Source organism: Carcharodon carcharias, chromosome 31 (genome assembly GCF_017639515.1).
Source record: "Carcharodon carcharias isolate sCarCar2 chromosome 31, sCarCar2.pri, whole genome shotgun sequence".
Classification (NCBI taxonomy): domain Eukaryota; kingdom Metazoa; phylum Chordata; class Chondrichthyes; order Lamniformes; family Lamnidae; genus Carcharodon; species Carcharodon carcharias.
This window is the reverse complement of record NC_054497.1, coordinates 3,905,898-3,925,304: the sequence shown is the minus strand read 5'-3', so window position 1 is coordinate 3,925,304 and position 19,407 is coordinate 3,905,898. Positions and strand designations below refer to the sequence as shown.

The window sequence follows — 19,407 nt, the reverse complement described above, 5'->3', positions numbered from 1 at the left end:
AGGATCTGGGATATGGGGCCAGACTGGATCTTAACTCCCAAAAAATGAGTGGGTTGTGTTCAAGTCTGAGGTTAAAATACAAAAAACATCAGGAAATAAACACACCTTGGAACTGCCCACTCCCAGTTTTAATGGAGCAAGGACAAGGGGTTAGGGGTGAGGGTGATCAATCTTCCTGCAGGAAGCAGGATGGCCACCAGATATTATAATAAGATTGTCTTTCTTCATTTAAATAGTCTTTCCGTTTGTAACCACAGGCGAGCAGTTTTCTCAAATCTCAGGAAACTCAGAAGGTTAATGGAAGTGAGAGGGGCTGAATCCACAAGGTTGGTGCATTTACAGCACTGCTTGTGGGCCAAGAAGTGCAGCTATCCTGTAAACACCCACACCCAGCCCCCTCTGCAATCTGTCTGCTGCCCACCCTAACCACCACCCAACCTCCACCCGACTGCCATGGGACCCTCTGCCATGATGGAGACCCCTCAAACCACTATCAGACTGCTCTGCTGCAGGAATCCCCACCTGTAGGATACCCCCCCACCACCCCACCCCACGCCCCCATGATCTGAACCTCCGCCATGATCGATCTCACCCCACCCCCTATCTACCTGCTCTCTTAGGTTTCAGCCTTGTGAAGTGGAGTTCCCACTTGACAGGCCATAATGGCCACCGGTGGGCAGGGACCCCACTTAAAGGAGTCCTGCCGTTACATTCTGCAGGGCATTCGGAAAGCCTGTTCTTCCCAACCTGACAACAAGTCCCCACCCCCCAACACTTGCACAAAACTTACCTCCAGGCTAGAAGCCAGGCAGTGGTCAACCCTCCCTCTAGAACTATATCCAGGTCATTAGATGCACTGAGTGATCAGAAGTGATGTCAAATAGAACACTAACTATCAAACATAGAGCCGCATGATATAAGTTCCATCTTCCTAGATTAGAATGACCAAATGAAACTGGGCGAGCATGCAGATCAGGGAGAGTTAAATTTCTTTGAAAAGGGAGCAAACTAAATACCATTTTTCCTCAAATTAGTAGGTCACTGAGAAAGAGCCAATTCAAAAGGCCCTTTGTTAGCAAACACCCATTGTATGTTGCTATAGTAACAACTTCACGGCTTAGTGTTGTACACTGAAAGATCATCCTTCCTGGTCACATGCAGCTCCCAAGGGGCAAAATCGGGCCTTCTGATCTTCGAGTGATCTTTGGCCTCCAACGCCATCAATTCAACATCCATGTTGTCTATAATGCGCACCATGTCTCCCTCTGGGTCACGGTAATTAAGGGCAATGGCCTCGTTCCCAAATTCAGTCCTGGAAAGTCAAGAAAATACAACTGCTTTTAGTCTAAAGAATGCAAGTGAGGGTTCTTAGTAGTCATCATGCTGCACTCTTAGAAGATGGAGATCACCCATTGCGTTTGGACCTGTTACCCTACAACAGTACAAGGTGGCAACTCACCACCAGCTTCACAACGGCAAACAGGGATGGGCAAGAAATAAATGTTGCTTTAGACGTACTTACTATCCCTCATCACCAATCATTCCACAACCCCAAGGGTAAGAATACCACTTGCTTCTAGTCCTCTATATATCCCACTTTCAACCAAACTCCATTCGGATGCAAAAGAGGTTCTGGGGTTTGACTCCCCTCCTTTCCTGAAAAACCCACCAAGCTAATTCTCATTCACTGCCTTTCCCTCAGGAGAGGGATTATCACCCTGAGTTAACTATATAAATGCAAAACTTTATTTTTTTTCATTGGGAACTTCCAAAGTATATTTTACATAAAGCAACATATTACCACTGTAGCAATGCACAGTTTCCACACAGTGCACCAGTAGCTCACACACTACTTTCCCTACCTTTTTTATTCATTCATAGGGTGGCTGTCGCTGGCTAGGCCAGCATTTATTGCCCATCCCTAATTATCCTTGAGAAGGTGGCGATGAGCCATTTTCTTGAACCACTGCAGTCCATGTGGTGTAGGTACACTCACAGTGCTGTTTTGGAAGGAATTCCAGGATTATGACCCAGTCACAATGAAGGAACAGCCGATATATTTCCAAGTCAGGATGGTGAGTGGCTTGGAGGGGAACTTCCAGGTGGTGGTGTTCCCATGTGTCTGCTGCCCTTGTCCTTCTAGATGGTAGTGGTCATGTGTTTTGAAGGTGCTGTCTAAGGAGCATTGGTGAGTTTCTGCAGTGCATCTTGTAGGTCATACGCACTGCTGCTACTTGCATTGGTAGTGGAGGGAGTGAATGCTTTGTGTGGATGGGGTGCTAATCAAACTGGATGCTCTGTCTTGGATGATGTTGAGCTTCTTGAGTGTTGTGGGAGCTGCACTCATCCAGGCAAGTGGAGAATATTCCATCACACTCCTGACTTGTGCCTTGTAGATGGTGGAGAAGCTTTGGGGAGTCAGGAAGTGAGTTACACGCCGTAGGATTCCTAGTCCCTGAGCTGCTCTTGTAGCCACAGTATTTATATGGCTAGTCCAGTTCAATTTCTGGTCAATGATAACCCCCAAGATATTGAAAGTGGAGGATTCAGTGATGGTAATGCCATTGAATGTCAAGGGACAATGATTGATTCTCTCTTGTTAGAGATGGTCATTGCTTGGTAGTTGTGTGGCACAAATGTTACTTGCCACTTGTCGGCCCAAGCCTGGATATTGTCTAGGTTTTGCTGCATTTGGACATGGACTGCTTCAGTATCTGAGGGGTTGTGAATGATACTGAACATTGTACAATCATCAGCGAACATCCCCACTTCTGACCTTATGATGGAAGGAAGGTCATTGATGAAGCAGCTGAAGATGGTTGGGCCTAGGACACTACCCTGTCAAACCCTTTCCCAGAGACCATTATTAGCTGGGACTTCTCATAGAGTTACTACTACGGCAGGAGTCCATTCAGCCCATCAAGTGCCAGGAGTGGAGACATTTAAAATAAAGCTCGCCACCATTTTCTGAAAGGAAGTTACATTAGGGCTGAGGAAATTAGTAACCTCTTATTTGTATCCAAGTAAATGGTACTTTTGTGTTTCCAACTAAGGTCAATTCCATGAGTCGCCTTTCTTTGTCACAAGGTCACAAGATGTGGCTAAGCCCTGTTAATCCATTTGATCTCAGAATACCAACCCTTTCATTCTTACCATTCAGGAAACCGGCTGACAACTCAGATCTGGAGCAATGCTTGCCTTATGTCGGCTGTGACTCAATTGGTAGCACTCTCGCCTCTGAGTTGCCAGGTTCTGGGTTCCAGTCCCATGCCAATATTTACCCCTCAATCAACATCGCAAAAAAGCAGGCTATCTGACCATTATCACAATGCTGCTTGTGGGATCTTGCTGTGCACCAATAGCTGCTGTGTTTCCTACATTACAACAGTGACTTCACTTCAGAGAAGCATTCCAATTGCTGGAAAGCACCTTGAGATGTCCGGTGGCTGTGAAAAAGTGCTACATAAATGCAAATCCTTTGTCAAATGTTCAGTCTGTGGCTCCTACATTTTTCTCAGAAGGTTGACACCGGGTCCCTGACCGGCTTCAGCTCGTTTCAACCTGTCCTTGCTACCTTGTTTGGAGTTCGAATCGAAGAGCATTCCAATAATCTGCAGCAGGATAACTAATTCCAAACACTGGAATTGCTGACACCACAGCCCATAATGACCAAGGGAAAACAAGCCGCTCTTGTTGACTATATGGTCTCAACATAAACACTTCCTAATCGAAGTCTGGAATTCCAAGGGCAAAAATTAATTTCCTATTCAAAACATTTAATTGTGGTTCTTGTCCAAGTATAACATGGTTGTCAACTGTTGAAATATTTATACTCAAACACACCAGACTCGTTAATCCACCCTGTCCTTTTCTACCCTGAAGTAAATGGTACTGTGGATGCCAGTCACCTTATAGTACCTTGGCCAAGTGGTCTTACTTGTACAGAGAGCGTGTGCCAGCAAACCAATCATAGGGATATGACAACTAGGTCTGACCCTGCAGTGCATAATTTTCCAGCAAATGTCACTAGACAACGAGCAGTGCTGTTAATCAAGGGTTCTGACAGGAGGTCATTGACCTGAAACATTAACTGTTACTCCCTCCACAGATACCACCTGACCTGCTGAGTGTTTCTTCAGCATTTTCTGTTCTCATACCAGTGGCAGTGGCTCTCAATTACTTTTCTGTCTCTCAGCACAGATCACAGAGGTCATTATAACATCTGAACTGCTATTCTGGCTGATAACAGTGAATCCTGATGCCTCAAGAACATGATTCATTCACAGGATGTGGGCTTCAGTGGCTGGGCCAGCATTTATTGCCCATCCCTAATTGCCCTTTGGAGGGGAACTTCCAAGGGGATTATGAGGAATAAGAGCAGGAGTAGACCACTTCATCATTCAATAAGATAATGACAGATCTTCACTGATCTCAACTCCACCTTCCCATCCTATCCCCAAATCCCTTGTATCCCTTCAACCCTTAGATGCCAAAAATTCATTGAGTTTAGCCTTAGATCTGCTCAACAGTGAGTATCCACAGCCCTCTGGGATAGAGAATTCCTAAGATTCACAGCCTGGGTGAAGAATTTGTTGTAACTTGGAGAAAGAAATGGAGCTGTTCAGGGCTGTTTTTTTTAACTCGCTCATGAGATGTGAGCACTGCAGGCAAGGGCAGCATTTATTGCCCATCCCTAATAGCCTTCGAGAAGGTGTCTTCTGGAATATTTGCATTCCTTCTGGTGTAGGTACACCCACAGTGCTGTTAGGAATGGAGTTCCAAATTTTGGACCCAGCGACATTGAAGGAACGTGAGATATTTCCAAGTCAGGATGGTGTGTGGTTCAGAGAAGAACTTGCTGTTCCCATGTGTCTGTTGTTCTTGTCCTTCTAGATGGTAGAGGTCGTGGGTTTGGAAGGTGCTGTCGAAGGAGTCTTGGTGAGTTGCTGCAGTGTGTCTTGTAGATGGTACACACACTGCTGCTACTGTGCATCGGTGGTGGAGGGAGTGAATGTTTAAGGTGGTGGATGGAGTGCAGATCAAGCGGGGCTGCTTTTCCCAGGATGGGATCGAGCTTCTTGAGTGTTGTTGGATCAATATTTTATCCAGGCAAATGGACAGTATTCCAACACACTCCGGATTTATGCTTCATTGGAGCAGCCAGACAGATTAGGTGAGTGAGTTCAGTGCCTGTTAGATCAGGAAAGTCCCAAACACAATTCCTAGACTGTGCTGAATTACTTATCTCAGCCAGGATAGCAGTTGGAGCTGAATTATTATCTTCAGGACCCTTGTGCAGGGTGAGAGGTGGAATGTCAGTTGGGACATCCAATTTCAATCCATTATACCTACACTTGTTGCATTCTCCTACATTCTCCTACATGCATCAGCAGCTGGGCAAAAAACAGTTAGTGTATATCAGTCAAGCGACAGAGAGAAACCTGGATAGAGCCAAGTTGGATACTCACAATGCTTTATCAACCAAAGTACATTCTAAAGTGGGCAGCAGCAATAAACGATATGGAGATTTCTTCTCCCATGGTCTTCTTTACCTTTCCACCTGCTTCAGAAGGGAGGAGATGGTGTAGTGGTAATGTTACTAGGCTAGTATTCCAGAGGCCCAGACTAATGCTCGGGGAACATGGGTTCAAATCGCACCTTGCAGCTGGTGGAATTTAAATTCAATTAATAAATCTGGAATTGGAAGCTAGTCTCTCAGTAATGGTGACCATGAAACTCATTGATTGTTGTTTAAAAGCCCATCTGGTTCACTAATGTCCTTTAGGGAAGGAAATCAGCTGTCCTTACCTGGTCTGGCCTACACGTGACTCCAGACCCATGGCAATGTGGTTGACTCTTAAGTGCCCTCTGAAATGCCACTTAGTTCATGGGCAATTAGGGATGGCAACAAATGCTGGGATGGGCAACAAATGCTGGCCTTGCCAGTGACATCCACATCCCAAGAAAGAACAAGGACCATGGCTGCCTGCCCACCCTCCAGAACACATGACACCTTCAGGGGCATGAAGAATGTAAACGGTGCTACCCTCCTGTACCTCCATATAAAGTAATGATTCTACACCAATAAGCCTGAGGATTGCCTGTCCTCCAAGGTCACTCTATTTCTGTCCCTGTTAAACATCCATGCCTGCCCAATTTCCAAATGGGAGTAACTGGACTAAAATTGGATATTTTGAACGCCTGCAACCCCTGACAAGAGTCCTGAGGATAATTATAAAGCTCCAATAGCTATCCTGACCTGACATAAACTAATTCAACCACAGCTTAGGAATTGTGCCCGGGACTTTCCTGATTGAACAGGTACTGAACTAACGGATCAAAAGCAAGATGGGGAAACCACCTGGCATCAAACACACAAAGACCACTGCTCAGACAAGCTTTCCCCACTGTTAAAGGGAACAACACAGCACAAGCTGTTGGCGCGTCTACTGACTTGTGCCAACAATTCTCCATCTGTTAAGTTCCTGCCTTCTGGCAGCTCATATTGGGTGGGGGGGGGGTGCGGGTGGCGGAAAGGCACAGGGCAGATTCCTGGCATTCCCGAGCAGGAAGGAAAATAGTTTGCCTCTCTTCCCCCATCAGACTGACAGCGACTGAAGAGCATCTTGCCGCATGCCCACGTTCCTCTGGGGCTTAACTTCTAGTTAGCAATCACTGCCAGCAAAGACCATGGCTGCCTGCCCACCCTCCAGAACACATGACACCTTGGCAAAGGGGCATGAAGAACGTAATTGGTGCTACAGCTACAATTAGGCGGAGCAAAAAAAAAACATGAGAGGAACTGAAAGCTGTGGGGGTGGGGGCGGGGGCGGGTCGGAGTGGGTGGTTTATGTGGTAATAGTGATCCAGAAAAGCCTTTCAACTTGGACCTTCAACTCAGCCCAGACCAAAAAGTTAAAAAAATCTCCTCCATTTGGATCCCACATGAAATCGAAACTGCTGTTAGCTTTTCACTGCGAGAGCCAAGGGGGAATTCCTTGCTTAGACATTATTGGAGCAGTGGATATTTTTTCCACAAGGAATGGTTGGGGCAGGACCATTGCTTTTTTTCCAGGAGAAATTGGATAATTATTTGAAGCAGAGAAAGAAATATATATCAGATATTTGCACCTCGTCTAGCCACAACTATTGTATCTTCACCTGTCTGCTCCCCTTTGGCTTTTGTGCCATGAACCCTTGGTCATTTAATTAGTCCTGCCGCCAAACTATCCTTTCATTTTATTCTCCTTTCCACCCACACCACCCTGCCCTGTTACTTGCTCAAACCCTGTTACATTCCTAACTTACTTCAATTCTGATGTAAGGTCATCGACCTGACCCGTTACCTCTGTTTCTCTCCCCCCCAGATGCCTCCTGACCTGCTGAGCATTTCCAGCATTTTTCTGTTTTAATTTTATGATTGAAGATATATGGGGCAGTTTTGGACTGTTCCCGCGAGGGCCTTAGGCAGGCACGATTGGCTGAATTCAGAGCTAGAAACTTACGTGGACTCATTGGTCAGGATTTTCTGGCCTTGCCGTGGGGGATGCAGCGGGCCAGTCCAGAGTCCATTCCCTTCGGCAGAATTGGACAATCCCGGCATCGGACGGGGGCCGGAAAACCCCACCCATAGTTGCTGACAGTTTCCAACCGCTCTTCATGATGAATTATCATGAGGGGGCGCGGATGTGAAGTAGGGTTGTGGAACGGATTCCTGGGGACCGCACAACTCAACTCCCCTCACCCGCCTCCGGCTCCTCCCCACCATTGGTCTGCCAGTATGCCCTGAGAAGGGAACGGACTCTTCCTTGCTTGATCGAATGCTCCTCGATGCCAATCAAATAAGAAATAAGGGAAAGAGTAGGTCATTTTGCCCATCGACCCTGCTCCACCATTCAATAAGATCATGGCTGATCTGACTGTGGCCTCAACTCTACTTGGCTGTCTGCGCCTCATGACCCTTGACTCCATTGGGGGTCAAAAATTTGTCTAACTCAGCCTTGAATATATTTGATGACCCACCCGTTGGAGAAGAGAATTCCAAAAATTAAAAACGCTCTGAGAGAAGAAAATCCTCCTCACCTCCCTTTTAAATGGGGGAGCCTCTTATTCTGAAACTGTGTCCGCTGGTTCTAGATTTCCCACTGAATGGAAATATCTTCTGAGCACCTTAAGCCCCCCCTCCGCTGTACATGTTTCGATAAGATCACCTCTCATTCTTCTAAACTCCACTATTTCCAATGTCTTTTCATAACAAAAGTTCAAAGAAATGGAGTAAAAAACACACACACACTATTTCTGGTAATAGATTCTTTTCTTCAAGATTGCCCTCTGCACTGCCTTGGAAAATAATCTTTAATTCCTGGAGATTCCAGAAAATTCCTGGAGGGTTGACAAGCCCAGGGGAGGGCCCGTGTAAATATAATCTGCTCCAGTGTGACAACCAACAATGAGTTCTTTCATCGAATCCAACATGAACAGTGCTGTTAAGGGCTGGAAAAGCTGATGCTCAACGCAAAAAACAGATAGTTGGCACCTCGGAGGACTCTGGTCATGCGCCCGGAAAACAAAATGGAGCTCCGCATGTCTGACACGCCCTTCAGTTTCGGGGGGGGTGGGCTGGGAGATAAGCACTCGGAGGTGAGTGCCTCTAATCGGGCGAGATTCATTCACTGTCGTGATTACGTTGAAATTCAGCCAAAAAGAGTGAAGCCAAAAACAGAGGAGAAAGCCAAATCAATTAAAAAAAAGCTATTCAAAAGAAGTTCTGACTAAATAATACCTCATCAAGGACAAAAGTTCTGTGTATTCCAGTTGTGCAGGGACGCCACCCTTCAGAGTTACATTCCTGCAGAAGGAGAAAGCATGTGAAACGCTAAATAACTGTTTCATTAACGTTGTTACCTATGAAGTGTTTTGTTTATAGCTACTGCCCTCGCGTTCCCAGCACCACTATGGGTGTCATTTTACACCGGCGGGATTTTACTGACCTGACAAAGTCAACGGGCCTCTGGACAGCTGGCCGCGATGTATGGCCCCGCCCCCACCCGCGCCGTGATGGGTCTGTAACATTCCGCCCGATATATTAATTACTCCTGGGGCCCTATTCCGTCTCCACACGCCCAAGGCTTAATATGCAGCCAAGTAAGCCGAGGGGCAGAATTTTTCATCCCGCGGTCTCTCTCTCGCGATCTTTCGGTCGGCGGGGGCGAGCAAGAGGCAGCAGCGCGCCCGCTGACGGTTAAGAGGCCTATTGAGGCCCTTAGGTAATTAACTGAGTTGCATTTTTCGCTGCCCACTTAACCGTTTGGTAGGCGGACAGGCAAATAGGCCAGGCAGCCTTTGCAAATTTTTGACCAAACCTCATCCACGGGCGGGATGAGATTTCCGACGCTAACTAAGAAAAACAATTTAAAAAAATTTAACTTCCTTTTTCGCATGTCCCTCTTCACCTGACTGAGTCGCGGGTGGGGGACACTTTTATCTTGTATGTTAAAAGTCTATTTTTGCACTTAAAATCTGTCAGCTCCCTGGGGCAGCTCCACGCCTTCAGGGAGCTGTCAGTCCGCACTTGCCCTCCCCCACCCCGGCAGCGCTGAGGCTCCCAGTGCCCGTTACGCGCCGGCTGGCCAATAATTGATCCTTCCCCCTGTGCCTGTCAATGAGGGAAAAATTCTGCCCTCGGTCTTTTCTTGGGCCTGCATATTCACTGTCAATGGGAGCCAAGAATTCAAATGCCAAATGCCAAACAGAGTTTCCAGAGGTAAGGTTTTTCGAGCACAGAGCAAAAAGGATAGAGCCTCTTAAGAAACATGCAGATACATTAATAAACACAACCTTGTCCTCAGTTTCTCACAGCTGGACTTCTTCATTGTTGGGCTGAGGTGCCAAGAAACTACTTCAAATATTCAGAGGCCACAAGCCTACTCTTGAGTTTCCTTAACACCATTCCAGCACTTTGTGATATTCCTGGCTGCCACAAAGCAACCCATAATTCCCATTAAACACTGGGAAGTGTAAAGCATTGGAGTTGCCCACCGGAAATTAGTTTGCCTCCCACCGGCCGGCTCTAGCAAGGGAGCAAGGCCATGGACATCCCAAAGCCGTGGCCCTCAGGAGATTGTTGGGAGTCACTCAAATGGGTAGCCAACGTGAACTTGCTTTAACTATACCGAGGTAGATTTTCAATGCAACTTTAAAAAAAAAATGACCCCTGTCCCAAACTCGTCACTGGAAATTGCTGAGGGACACCTAACCCAAATGACCTCTCTTCACTTGAAGTGTAGGCAAGCTACCCCAACCATGGCAGGCATTCAGCCAAATCCAATCCAATTTTCACACAATGTCCACTTCCAGCAGTCAAGAGGAGGGGAGCACCTCACCACCAAGGCCAAACTTGGTATTCTCATCGCCACTATTGCTGGGATCAGTTATCACAGATTGGGAACCAAACCATGGACTTCTTGGTCTTTGTAGCCCAGCTTCATTAAAAGATTCTCTAAGTGGGAGGTTTATTCGGATAGCTGGAGAGAACTATTGGCTTTGCTTGATTGACATTGTTATGTGGTTAAAATAAGTTATTTTTTCTGTGATCTCTTTTGTCAATGCCTCAATGTTTATTTGCACAAGATTAAGAGATGTGAAGTGGTTAAAGCTTCTGTTACTGAAATTTTAGGGGCCTGTTTGATTGACATTTTTATAGGGTTGTAGGAACAGCAGGCTATTTTCAGAAGATTTTTGAATGGGTGTCTTTTTTCCGGTTCCATACAAGCCATTGTTACTGTCGGGCTCATTGCTTCTGCACTAAGTGTATACTGGGTGAATGGACGAGGAAGGGCCATGAGTTGGCATGGAGGGCATGAGGGATCATTAGGATGGCTGGGTGTGAGGCAGGTGTTGGCATTGAGTTGGCATGAGGGCTGCAAGGAGCCATGGGGCTGGGTGGAGGGGGTAATGAATTGGTATTGAGTTAGCGTGTGAACTATAATGGCCATGGGGAGGTCATGTGTTGTGTGGGGTGAGGGCTAGAGGCATAACAGCCTTTGATACAAGTGGGATGAAGTCCTAAAGAACCGAGGCGAGCCTTTTAACCAGCCCACCATGGCACTCAGCTGCTCATGTGGCCCCCTCCGAACTGCTTCCAAGGGAAGGTGGGCCCATCTCCACCCAGCACCCATCCCCACCCATCACTTCATTCGGGGGCCTTTCCACAGAGGAGGAGCCAACGAGTCAGGAAATGTCCTGACTCAAGCTACCCGCCTTGGTGGTAAAAATCTGGGCCTATATTACCTGAGTTGCTTGCCAATGTTTTCTGGGACATTTTGCTACATCAACTATGTCGTATTTGTTGCTGTTTCTTCCACCAGCTTTTGGCTGGCCAACCACATACCTGATCTCACAACAATGGATATCATGGTAGATACATCGAATCCAGTGAGCGTCTGTGAGTCTTTCATTCGCATCGTGTGTCTCTTCTGTTAAATCTTTAATAATCCTCACAAACAATTTGGGGAAAATCCCAGTGTCGTTATTCAGAATGCCCTAATTTGAGAGAGCAGAGGAGGGGGGGAAAAAAAACAAGATAGTAAATAGCGAGGGAAACAAAAAAGAACGGTCATAACAAAAGGACCTCAGAATGGAAATGAGGAAAAACGAAATGAATGAAAGGGGGAGAGTGGGGGGTGGGGGGGCGGGGGGGGGGGGGGCGTGTGGGGGGGTGGTTTGGTGGTGTGGGGGAGAGGGGGGTGGAGGAAGGAAGTGAGATTAGGAAAGGCAGACGAAGAGAGAATGGTTGGGGATCCTAGACCTAAAGTCACAATCCAAAATGGCCAACCATTTTGCATTGAGATGAGATAAATTTTCTTCATATGGAGGGTTGTCAATCTTTGGAATTCTCTACCCCAGAGAGCTGTCGATGCTTCATCATTGAGTATACTCAGAACAGAGATCCATGGATTTTTGGGTACTAAGGGAATTAAGGAATTGGCAAATAGTTCGGGAAGAGCTGGGGTAGGGCCAACTAAGGAGGCTGATTGAGAGAATGGCCCAGATTATTGTCGTTCCATCCTGCCTCGCAATTTGAAAATGCTGAGTGGATGCCATGCAACATCTCACTGAGAAGTCCTCTAATTTCATAAACCAGGCAGAAGGAGACCATTTTAAGGCTTGTTAGACTGCTTGTTATTTTTGTAACATAGGTGGGCATTTTTCTGGTTTTGCAGTGAACCTGCTACAGCTAAGGGTTACCATCTTAGAGGAGGAAATAGCCCATACATTCTCATTGCCAAGTACAAAAGTCCCCTCCTGTCAGATCGTACACTTAGCACATCTGTTTGCTCTGTTATTTCAATGCAGCTGCCCACCATTTGCCCACATCCAGCTTTTCAACATGTAACTTTGTTATCTTTCAAAACATGTGGAGGGGGTTTGAATTGTATTTTAAGGACAAGAGCTGGAAGAATGGAAAAACGGAGCGAAACAGTAAAAGAAACTAAGGAAGAAAAACAGAGTCACCCTCCTTCTGTCAGAGATTCAGTTTCTCAGTAGGGTTAATATTATGGGGGGAACACGGTAAGGAGCAATAAATTTGAACTCATCAAAAACTCTGCTGTCCTTTTCTGAACTCACAGAAAGTCCCGTTCACTCATCACCCCTGTGTTGACCTACATTGGTTCCCAGTCCAGCAACCCCTCAACTTTAAAATTCTCATCCTTGTGTTCAAATCCCTTCATGGTCTTGCCCCTCCCTATCTCTCTTATCTCTTACAACCTTTCGATATCTCTGCGCTCCTCCAATTGTGGCCTCTCTCTGCACTGCTGGAGGCCATGCCTTCAGCTGCCAAGGCCCGAAACTCTGGAATTCCCTTCCTAAACTTCACCACCTCTCTACCTCACTTTCCTCCTTCAAAGTGATTTTTAAAATCCCTCCCTCTTTGACCAATCTTTTGATCGCCTGAACTAATACCTCCTTATGTAGCTCAGTATCAAATTATGTTCCATAACATGCCTTGAGATGTTTTACCACATTAAAGGTGCTATATAAATGCAGCTTGCTGTTGCAGCATCCACACAATTTTGCTTTTGTTTTTATATCTGGAGCCTGGGTACAAATCTAACCCAAAGTTTTGGGATGAATGTGTTTTTTTGCATATTTTATATCTCAGACCTATGCGGAGATGGCACTGGTTTCTATTTGTGTAACAGGTTTTATTTGCAGTGTTTCAAAATGGCTGCTCCATGTTTCAGTTCTGGCTTTTAGCTTTTTCCTGTAACCTCTACAGTAATTTCACTTTTTCCTGAGTCCACACCCAGATTAACCAATCAAGCACATGGAGCATAGATCAGATACCAGACTTGAATAATCAAACCCAGAACAATTGAACACTACAGTGTCCTCCATCACTTCAGTCTGAATTTCGAAGGCAAATGGCATGTTGGCCTTTATGGCAAGGGGATTGGAGTATAGGGATAAAGAAGATTTGCTAGAGTTGTACAGGGTTTTGGTGAGACCACCTCTGGAATGCCATGCACAGTTTTGGTCTCCACATTTAAGAAAAGATGTACTTGCATTGGAGAAGGTACAGTGAGGGCTCGCTAAATTGGTCCCTGGGATGAGGGGCTTGTCCTATGATGAGAGGCTGAGAAAATTGGGTCTATATTCTCAAGTGTTTAGAAGAATGAGAGGTGATCTCATTGAAATGTACAAGATTCTGAAGGGGCTTGATAGGGCAGACGCTGAGAGATTGTTTCTCCCTGGATGGGGAATCTAAAACACAGAGGCACAGTCTCAGAATAAGGGTCAGAATCAGTTAGGACTGAGACAAGGGAAAATTTCTTCACTCAGAGGGTTGTGAATCTTTAGAATTCTCTACCCCAGAGGGTTGTGGATGCTCCATCATTGAACACATTTGAGGCTGGGGTAGACAGAGTTTTGGTCTCTCAGGGAATTAAGGGATATGGGAGTGGGCAGGAAAGTGGGGTTGAAGCCCAAGATCGTATTGAATGGTGGAGCAGTCTCGAAAGGCCATCCAGTCTACCGCTGCTCCTATTTCTTGTGTTCCTGCGTTCATTGTAGCTTCTTGGTGTGAAGCGGCAATCTCACTCAAGCTGCAGGTGGCTGGCATGGGAAATTCATGAAATGTCACACGACTTCAGAAAGTGGTACTTTCAGCCTAGCTGTGTTATAATTAACTGGAGAGATCTGACACTGACCAAGCACCTGGAATGGAAAATGTTCAACTGCCCCCAGCACAAAGTAGGCACTGTAAATAGTTAATCTCCATTAATGTGACTTATTCAGAAAACTATCAAGTTGGAACCCCATAAGTTATGAATAAGTTACAAATAAGTTATGAATAGGTTATGAAGAAGCTACAAATAAGTTACGAAAAAGTTACGAATAAGTTACGAAAAAGTTGCAAATAGGTTACGAATAAGTTCAGAAAAAGTTACAAAAAAGTTGCAAATAAATTATGAAAAAGTTACGAATAAGTTACGAAAAAGTTGCAAATCTTTGCCGAACTGATGAGGTTGCATCATGATTTCTGAAGTTCTCTTTTCTCTAATTGGAAGTGAAAACTTTTACAAATGTTAATAATTAAACCCTGCACATTCTGGGACAGACATCAGGGATTTGAGGGAGTTTCATTCCTGCCGCTTGCATTGTTGGTCAACTGGGCATTATACAGCAGTGATAATTCATACCACGTTTCCACTCGTAATCCATCTATAGGATGAGACGTTAAACTGTGGCCCCCGTCTGCCCCCTCAGGTGGATGTAAAAGATCCCGTGGCACCGTTGGAAGAATGGCAGGTGAGTCTCCCAGAGACTTGCCTGACCAGGATTTATCTATCTATCTACATCTCCAAAACAAAAAACATCCAAGATTATCTGGTCATTGTCTCATTGCTGCTTGTGGGACTTGCTGTGCACAAATTGGCTGCTGCATTTCCTACATTGCCTCCTACAGTGGCTTCAAAAGTACTTCATTGGTTGTAAAGCGTTTTGGGACACACTGAGTTTGTGAAAGGTGCTATATAAATGCAAATCTCTCTTTCTTTTGCTAAGTGGGTTGTTATGATCCCCAGGATTCCCGGGTGGGGGAAGGAATGTCTTCTTCACAAGGGTGGGGGAAGTGGGGGGGGGGGGGGGGGGGGTGGTGTTGGGGGGTGCTGTTGGGGGAGATCCAGTTTGGGGACCAGTAACATTTTGTTCACAATAGATTCAAGACCCCTGCTTTAGGTATAAAGCCAAAAGATTCCACAGATTTTGAACAAACAAAAACAAAATTTACTATATAATATTAGAAAGATAAAACAATTTACAATATATATAATTAACATAAGGTACACATGAACTAACAGACAAAACTGTTGTCGGGCACCCCGCAGTGCACGCCCGATGGCAGATGCGGTCAAGACAGATTCCATGGATTTCTCAGCAACCTACCCAGATGTGAGTCACCAAATCTCATTGAAACTCTGTCTTCTTCACAAGGGATTCCAAATCAGCACTTGTGAAAATCTAGCCTCAGAACTCCCTCAGAGCCACTCCAACTCAGACTGCCTCAACAACTGTTCACCTCCTGCTAGTTTAATCTCTTCTTCCGAGACAGCATTCCCCAGGATTCTGGAGACGGCTTGCAAGCATCTCATTATTGGCACAATTTCAGCTTTTTGCCAAGCAGTCAGCTTCTCCAAGCTGGCGCGCTGCCCCTAAAGTTAGCTTCTCCGAGCTGGCGCTGCCCCTAAAGTTAGCTTCTCCGAGCTGGCGCTGCCCCTAAAGTTAGCTTCTCCGAGCTGGCGCTGCCCCTAAATTTCTCTGAGCTCCAACGTTTCTCAGTTGCCCTGAGTGAATACTGCTTGTGAGCTCCCTTGACCCCACTCTCAGCTGCACTGAACTATCAGTGGCTCCCAGGGTTTCTTTTAGCCCTAACCTTTTCCACTGCATGGAGTCACCAAACAGCTCCTGGACCTTCACCTGAGCCCTAACTGCACAGCCAGCTCACAGCACTGTAGCTACCTGGATGCTGTTCTCTGACTGACCCTTGAGCTGCTCTTCACTGACCTTGAGCTGATCCGGGGAACCTATCCACACACACACACACACACACACAGCAGGTCCAACACTTGTTACTAGGCAGGGATTAAAGCAACAGCATTGGTACATCCTGCTTAAATGTTGCAATGTCCACAGATGGTGGCCTTACATGGTACACGAAATGAATGGGTTTCATAATAGGTTATAGGTTAGCTCTCACCAAAAATGTCATGTAGGAGTTTATGCAGCTTCTTTGGGCAGGCACTACGTTAATTTTGCCCGTAAGCAAGTTGATGCCTCCCCTTTCTGCTGAGCTCCCAGCCCAACGTGAATTAGGAGCACACTGGAATTACTGACCTGGAGGTGAACCAGAGAAGATTGGTGCTGTTAGCTTTCTTCTGTGCAGGCACACAGGAAACTTGCCAAAATCAATTCAGCCCCACCCAATTGTGCACAGACCAGAGAAAACCACGCTGTGAAATTTAGCATGTTCCAAACACACCAGTTAAAAATCATTCCATCTGCTCAAAAGCCAGGGAAATATGATTGCAAAGGCATTACCCCCGCTGATAGGAGGTCAGGGATGCAGTGGGTAGTGTCCCTGCCTCTAAGCAAGAAGCTCTAGGTTCGAGTCCCACCCCAGGACTTGATGGCCAAAGAAGATGTGTTTATAATGCAACCAAACAGGTTGAGTACCAACCTGCAGATCCTTCCAACACCCACTAATGGCAGGCGGTGAGAGCAGGAGAGATTCCTGGTCAGCCATGTGATGGAAAGAATGTTGGAGCCTCTACCATCACTATCCATAGCTCCAGACTACAACATGCATGGAAAAGCACATGTTGCCACAGCAACTCAGACTTCCTGCATGAACTGTAACACACAACCGCCATTCTCACTGCAGTTAGTGACCCTAATCCTATCCTTATCCACATTAGAGATGCAAAGTTTGTGTATCATAGTATGATACAGCACATGAACCAATCATTTGACCCATTGTACCTGTGCTAACGCTTTGAAAAACTACCCAGCTGGTCTCAATCTCCTGCTGTTGTCTATAGCTTACATGTATGTTCTTTATAAGTATATATCAAAATGTCTTTTCAAGGAGAGTTGAAGCTGCTTTCCCCATTCTCTCAGGTTCCAGATCTCAACAACTTGGTGCATAAAAATATTTCTCATCTCACCTCTGGTTCTTTTGCCAAGCTCTAGTTACTGATCTTTCTTCCAGTGGAAACTGTTTCTCCTTATTTACTGCATCAAATCCCTTTCTGATCATTGATGTACAATGAAATCATTGGTCCCGAAGTTCTGTGGCAATGAGAAGTGCTGCAGTTCTTGTAGTGATTTTGGTTGATTAATCCAACAGGAGATATGGCCTGTGACTTATTGGGCTTTGGCAATGTATTGCAGGAATATCAATCGCTCGAATGTGCCGACCACTATCTGGAGCTGGTTTCTGCAGGTCTATGGTCATTGGATTAATGCAACATTACAACTAGGATAGCTTATCTGAAGGGGATATGACCATGGAGTCAAAGCATATTTGTCTGCTTAGTGTCTATCTATCTATGTATCTATCTATCTGTCTTTCTGTCCATTCACCTATCCATCTATCTATCTATCCCTTTATCTGTCTGTCGATCCATCTATCCCTCTGTCTATCTATCTATTTATTTATTTATATATGTTTTATTCATTCATGAGATGTGGACTTCGCTGGCTGGGCCAGCATTTATTATCTATCCCTAGTTGCCCTTGAGAAGGTGGTGGTGAGCTGATTTCTTGAACCGCTGCAGTCCCTGTGGTGTAGGTACACCCACAGTGCTGTTAGGGAGGGAGTTCCAGGATTTTGACCCAGCGACCGTGAAGGAATGGCGATATATTTCCAAGTCAGGATGGTGAGTGACTTGGAAGGGAACTTGCAGGTGGTGGTATTCCCATCTATCTGCTGCCCTTGTCCTTCTAGATGGTAGTCATCATGTGTTTTGAAGGTACTGTCTAAGGAGCCTTTGATGATTTCCTGGACTGCATCTCGTAGACGGCACACACTGCTGCTACTGTGCATCAGTAGTGGAGGGAGTGAATGTTTGTGGATGTGGTGCCAATCAAGCGGGCTGTTTTGTCCTGGAAGATGTCAGGCTTCTTGAGTGTTGTGGAAGCTGCACTCATCCAAGCAAGTGGAGAGTATTCCATCACACTCCTGACTTGTACCTTGTAGATGGTGGACAGGCTTTGGGGAGTCAAGTGAGTTACTCGTCACACAATCCCTAGTCTCTGACTTGCTCTTGTAGCCACAGTATTTATATGGCTGGCCCAGTTCAATTTCTGGTCAATGGTAATTCCCAGGATGTTGGTAGTGGGGGATTCAGTGATGGCAATGCCTTTGAATGTCAAGGGGCGACAGTTAGATCCTCTCTTGTTGGAGATGGTCATGACCTGGTACTTGTGTGGCATGACTGTTACTTGCCATTGGAGGCAGTTCAAAGGAGGTTTACTAGATTGATACCTGAAATGAGTGGGTTGTCTTATGAGGAAAGATTGGACAGACTGGGCTTGTTTCCACTGGAGTTTAGAAGAGTGAGAAATGATTTGAGTGAAGTATACAAGCTCCTGAAGGGCCCTGACAAGGTGGATGTCTAAAGGGTGTTTCCTCTTGTGGGTGAGTCCAGAACCAGGCGGCACCATTTTAAAATTAGTGGTCGCCCTTTTAGGACAGTGATGGGGAGAATTTTTTTCTCTCAGAGGGTTGTGGGGCTTTGGAATTCTCTGCCTCAGAAGGTGGTGGAGGTGGGGTCATTGAACATTTTTAAGGCAGAGGTAGTTAGATTCTTGGAGAAGAAAAGAGTTGACGTTTCAAGTCCTCATGACCCTCCAACAGAACTTGAGTTCGAGTCCAAGAAAGAGTTAAAATATAAGTTGGTTTAAGGTGTGTGTGTGGGGGGCGGAGAGATAGAGAGACAGAGAGGTGGAGGGGGGGGGGTGTGGTTGTAGGGACAAACAAGCAGTGATAGAAGCAGATCATCAAAAGATGTCAACGACAATAGTACAATAGAACACATAGGTGTTAAAGTTAAAGTTGGTGATATTATCTAAACGAATGTGCTAATTAAGAATGGATGGTAGGGCACTCAAGGTATAGCTCTAGTGGGGTTTTTTTTATATAATGGAAATAGGTGGGAAAAGGAAAATCTTTATAATTTATTGGAAAAAAAAAAGGAAGGGGGAAACAGAAAGGGGTGGGGATGGGGGAGGGAGCTCACGACCTAAAGTTGTTGAATTCAATATTCAGTCCGGAAGGCTGTAAAGTCCCTAGTCGGAAGATGAGGTGTTGTTCCTCCAGTTTGCTTTGGGCTTCACTGGAACAAT

At 45.7% G+C, this 19,407-nt stretch overlaps 1 protein-coding gene across 2 annotated transcripts in view; it reads right to left on the bottom strand.

Moving 5' to 3' along the window:
• Positions 1-564: 564 nt before the first annotated feature.
• The window catches only part of ncf4 (neutrophil cytosolic factor 4), a 64,600-nt gene continuing 45,757 nt past the window's right edge, over positions 565-19,407 (bottom strand). Inside the window, exons 8-11 of one of the 2 annotated variants that reach the window (XM_041177816.1) lie at positions 11,390-11,541; positions 8,783-8,848; positions 5,469-5,563; positions 1,185-1,312 (exon numbers count right to left, since the gene is read on the bottom strand). In XM_041177816.1, the coding sequence (XP_041033750.1) occupies positions 5,494-5,563; positions 8,783-8,848; positions 11,390-11,541 (288 nt within the window). In that variant the 3' untranslated portion in view covers positions 1,185-1,312; positions 5,469-5,493. Of the gene's footprint in view, positions 1,313-5,468; positions 5,564-8,782; positions 8,849-11,389; positions 11,542-19,407 lie in introns of both variants that reach the window. The other variant, XM_041177815.1, reaches the window with a different exon arrangement.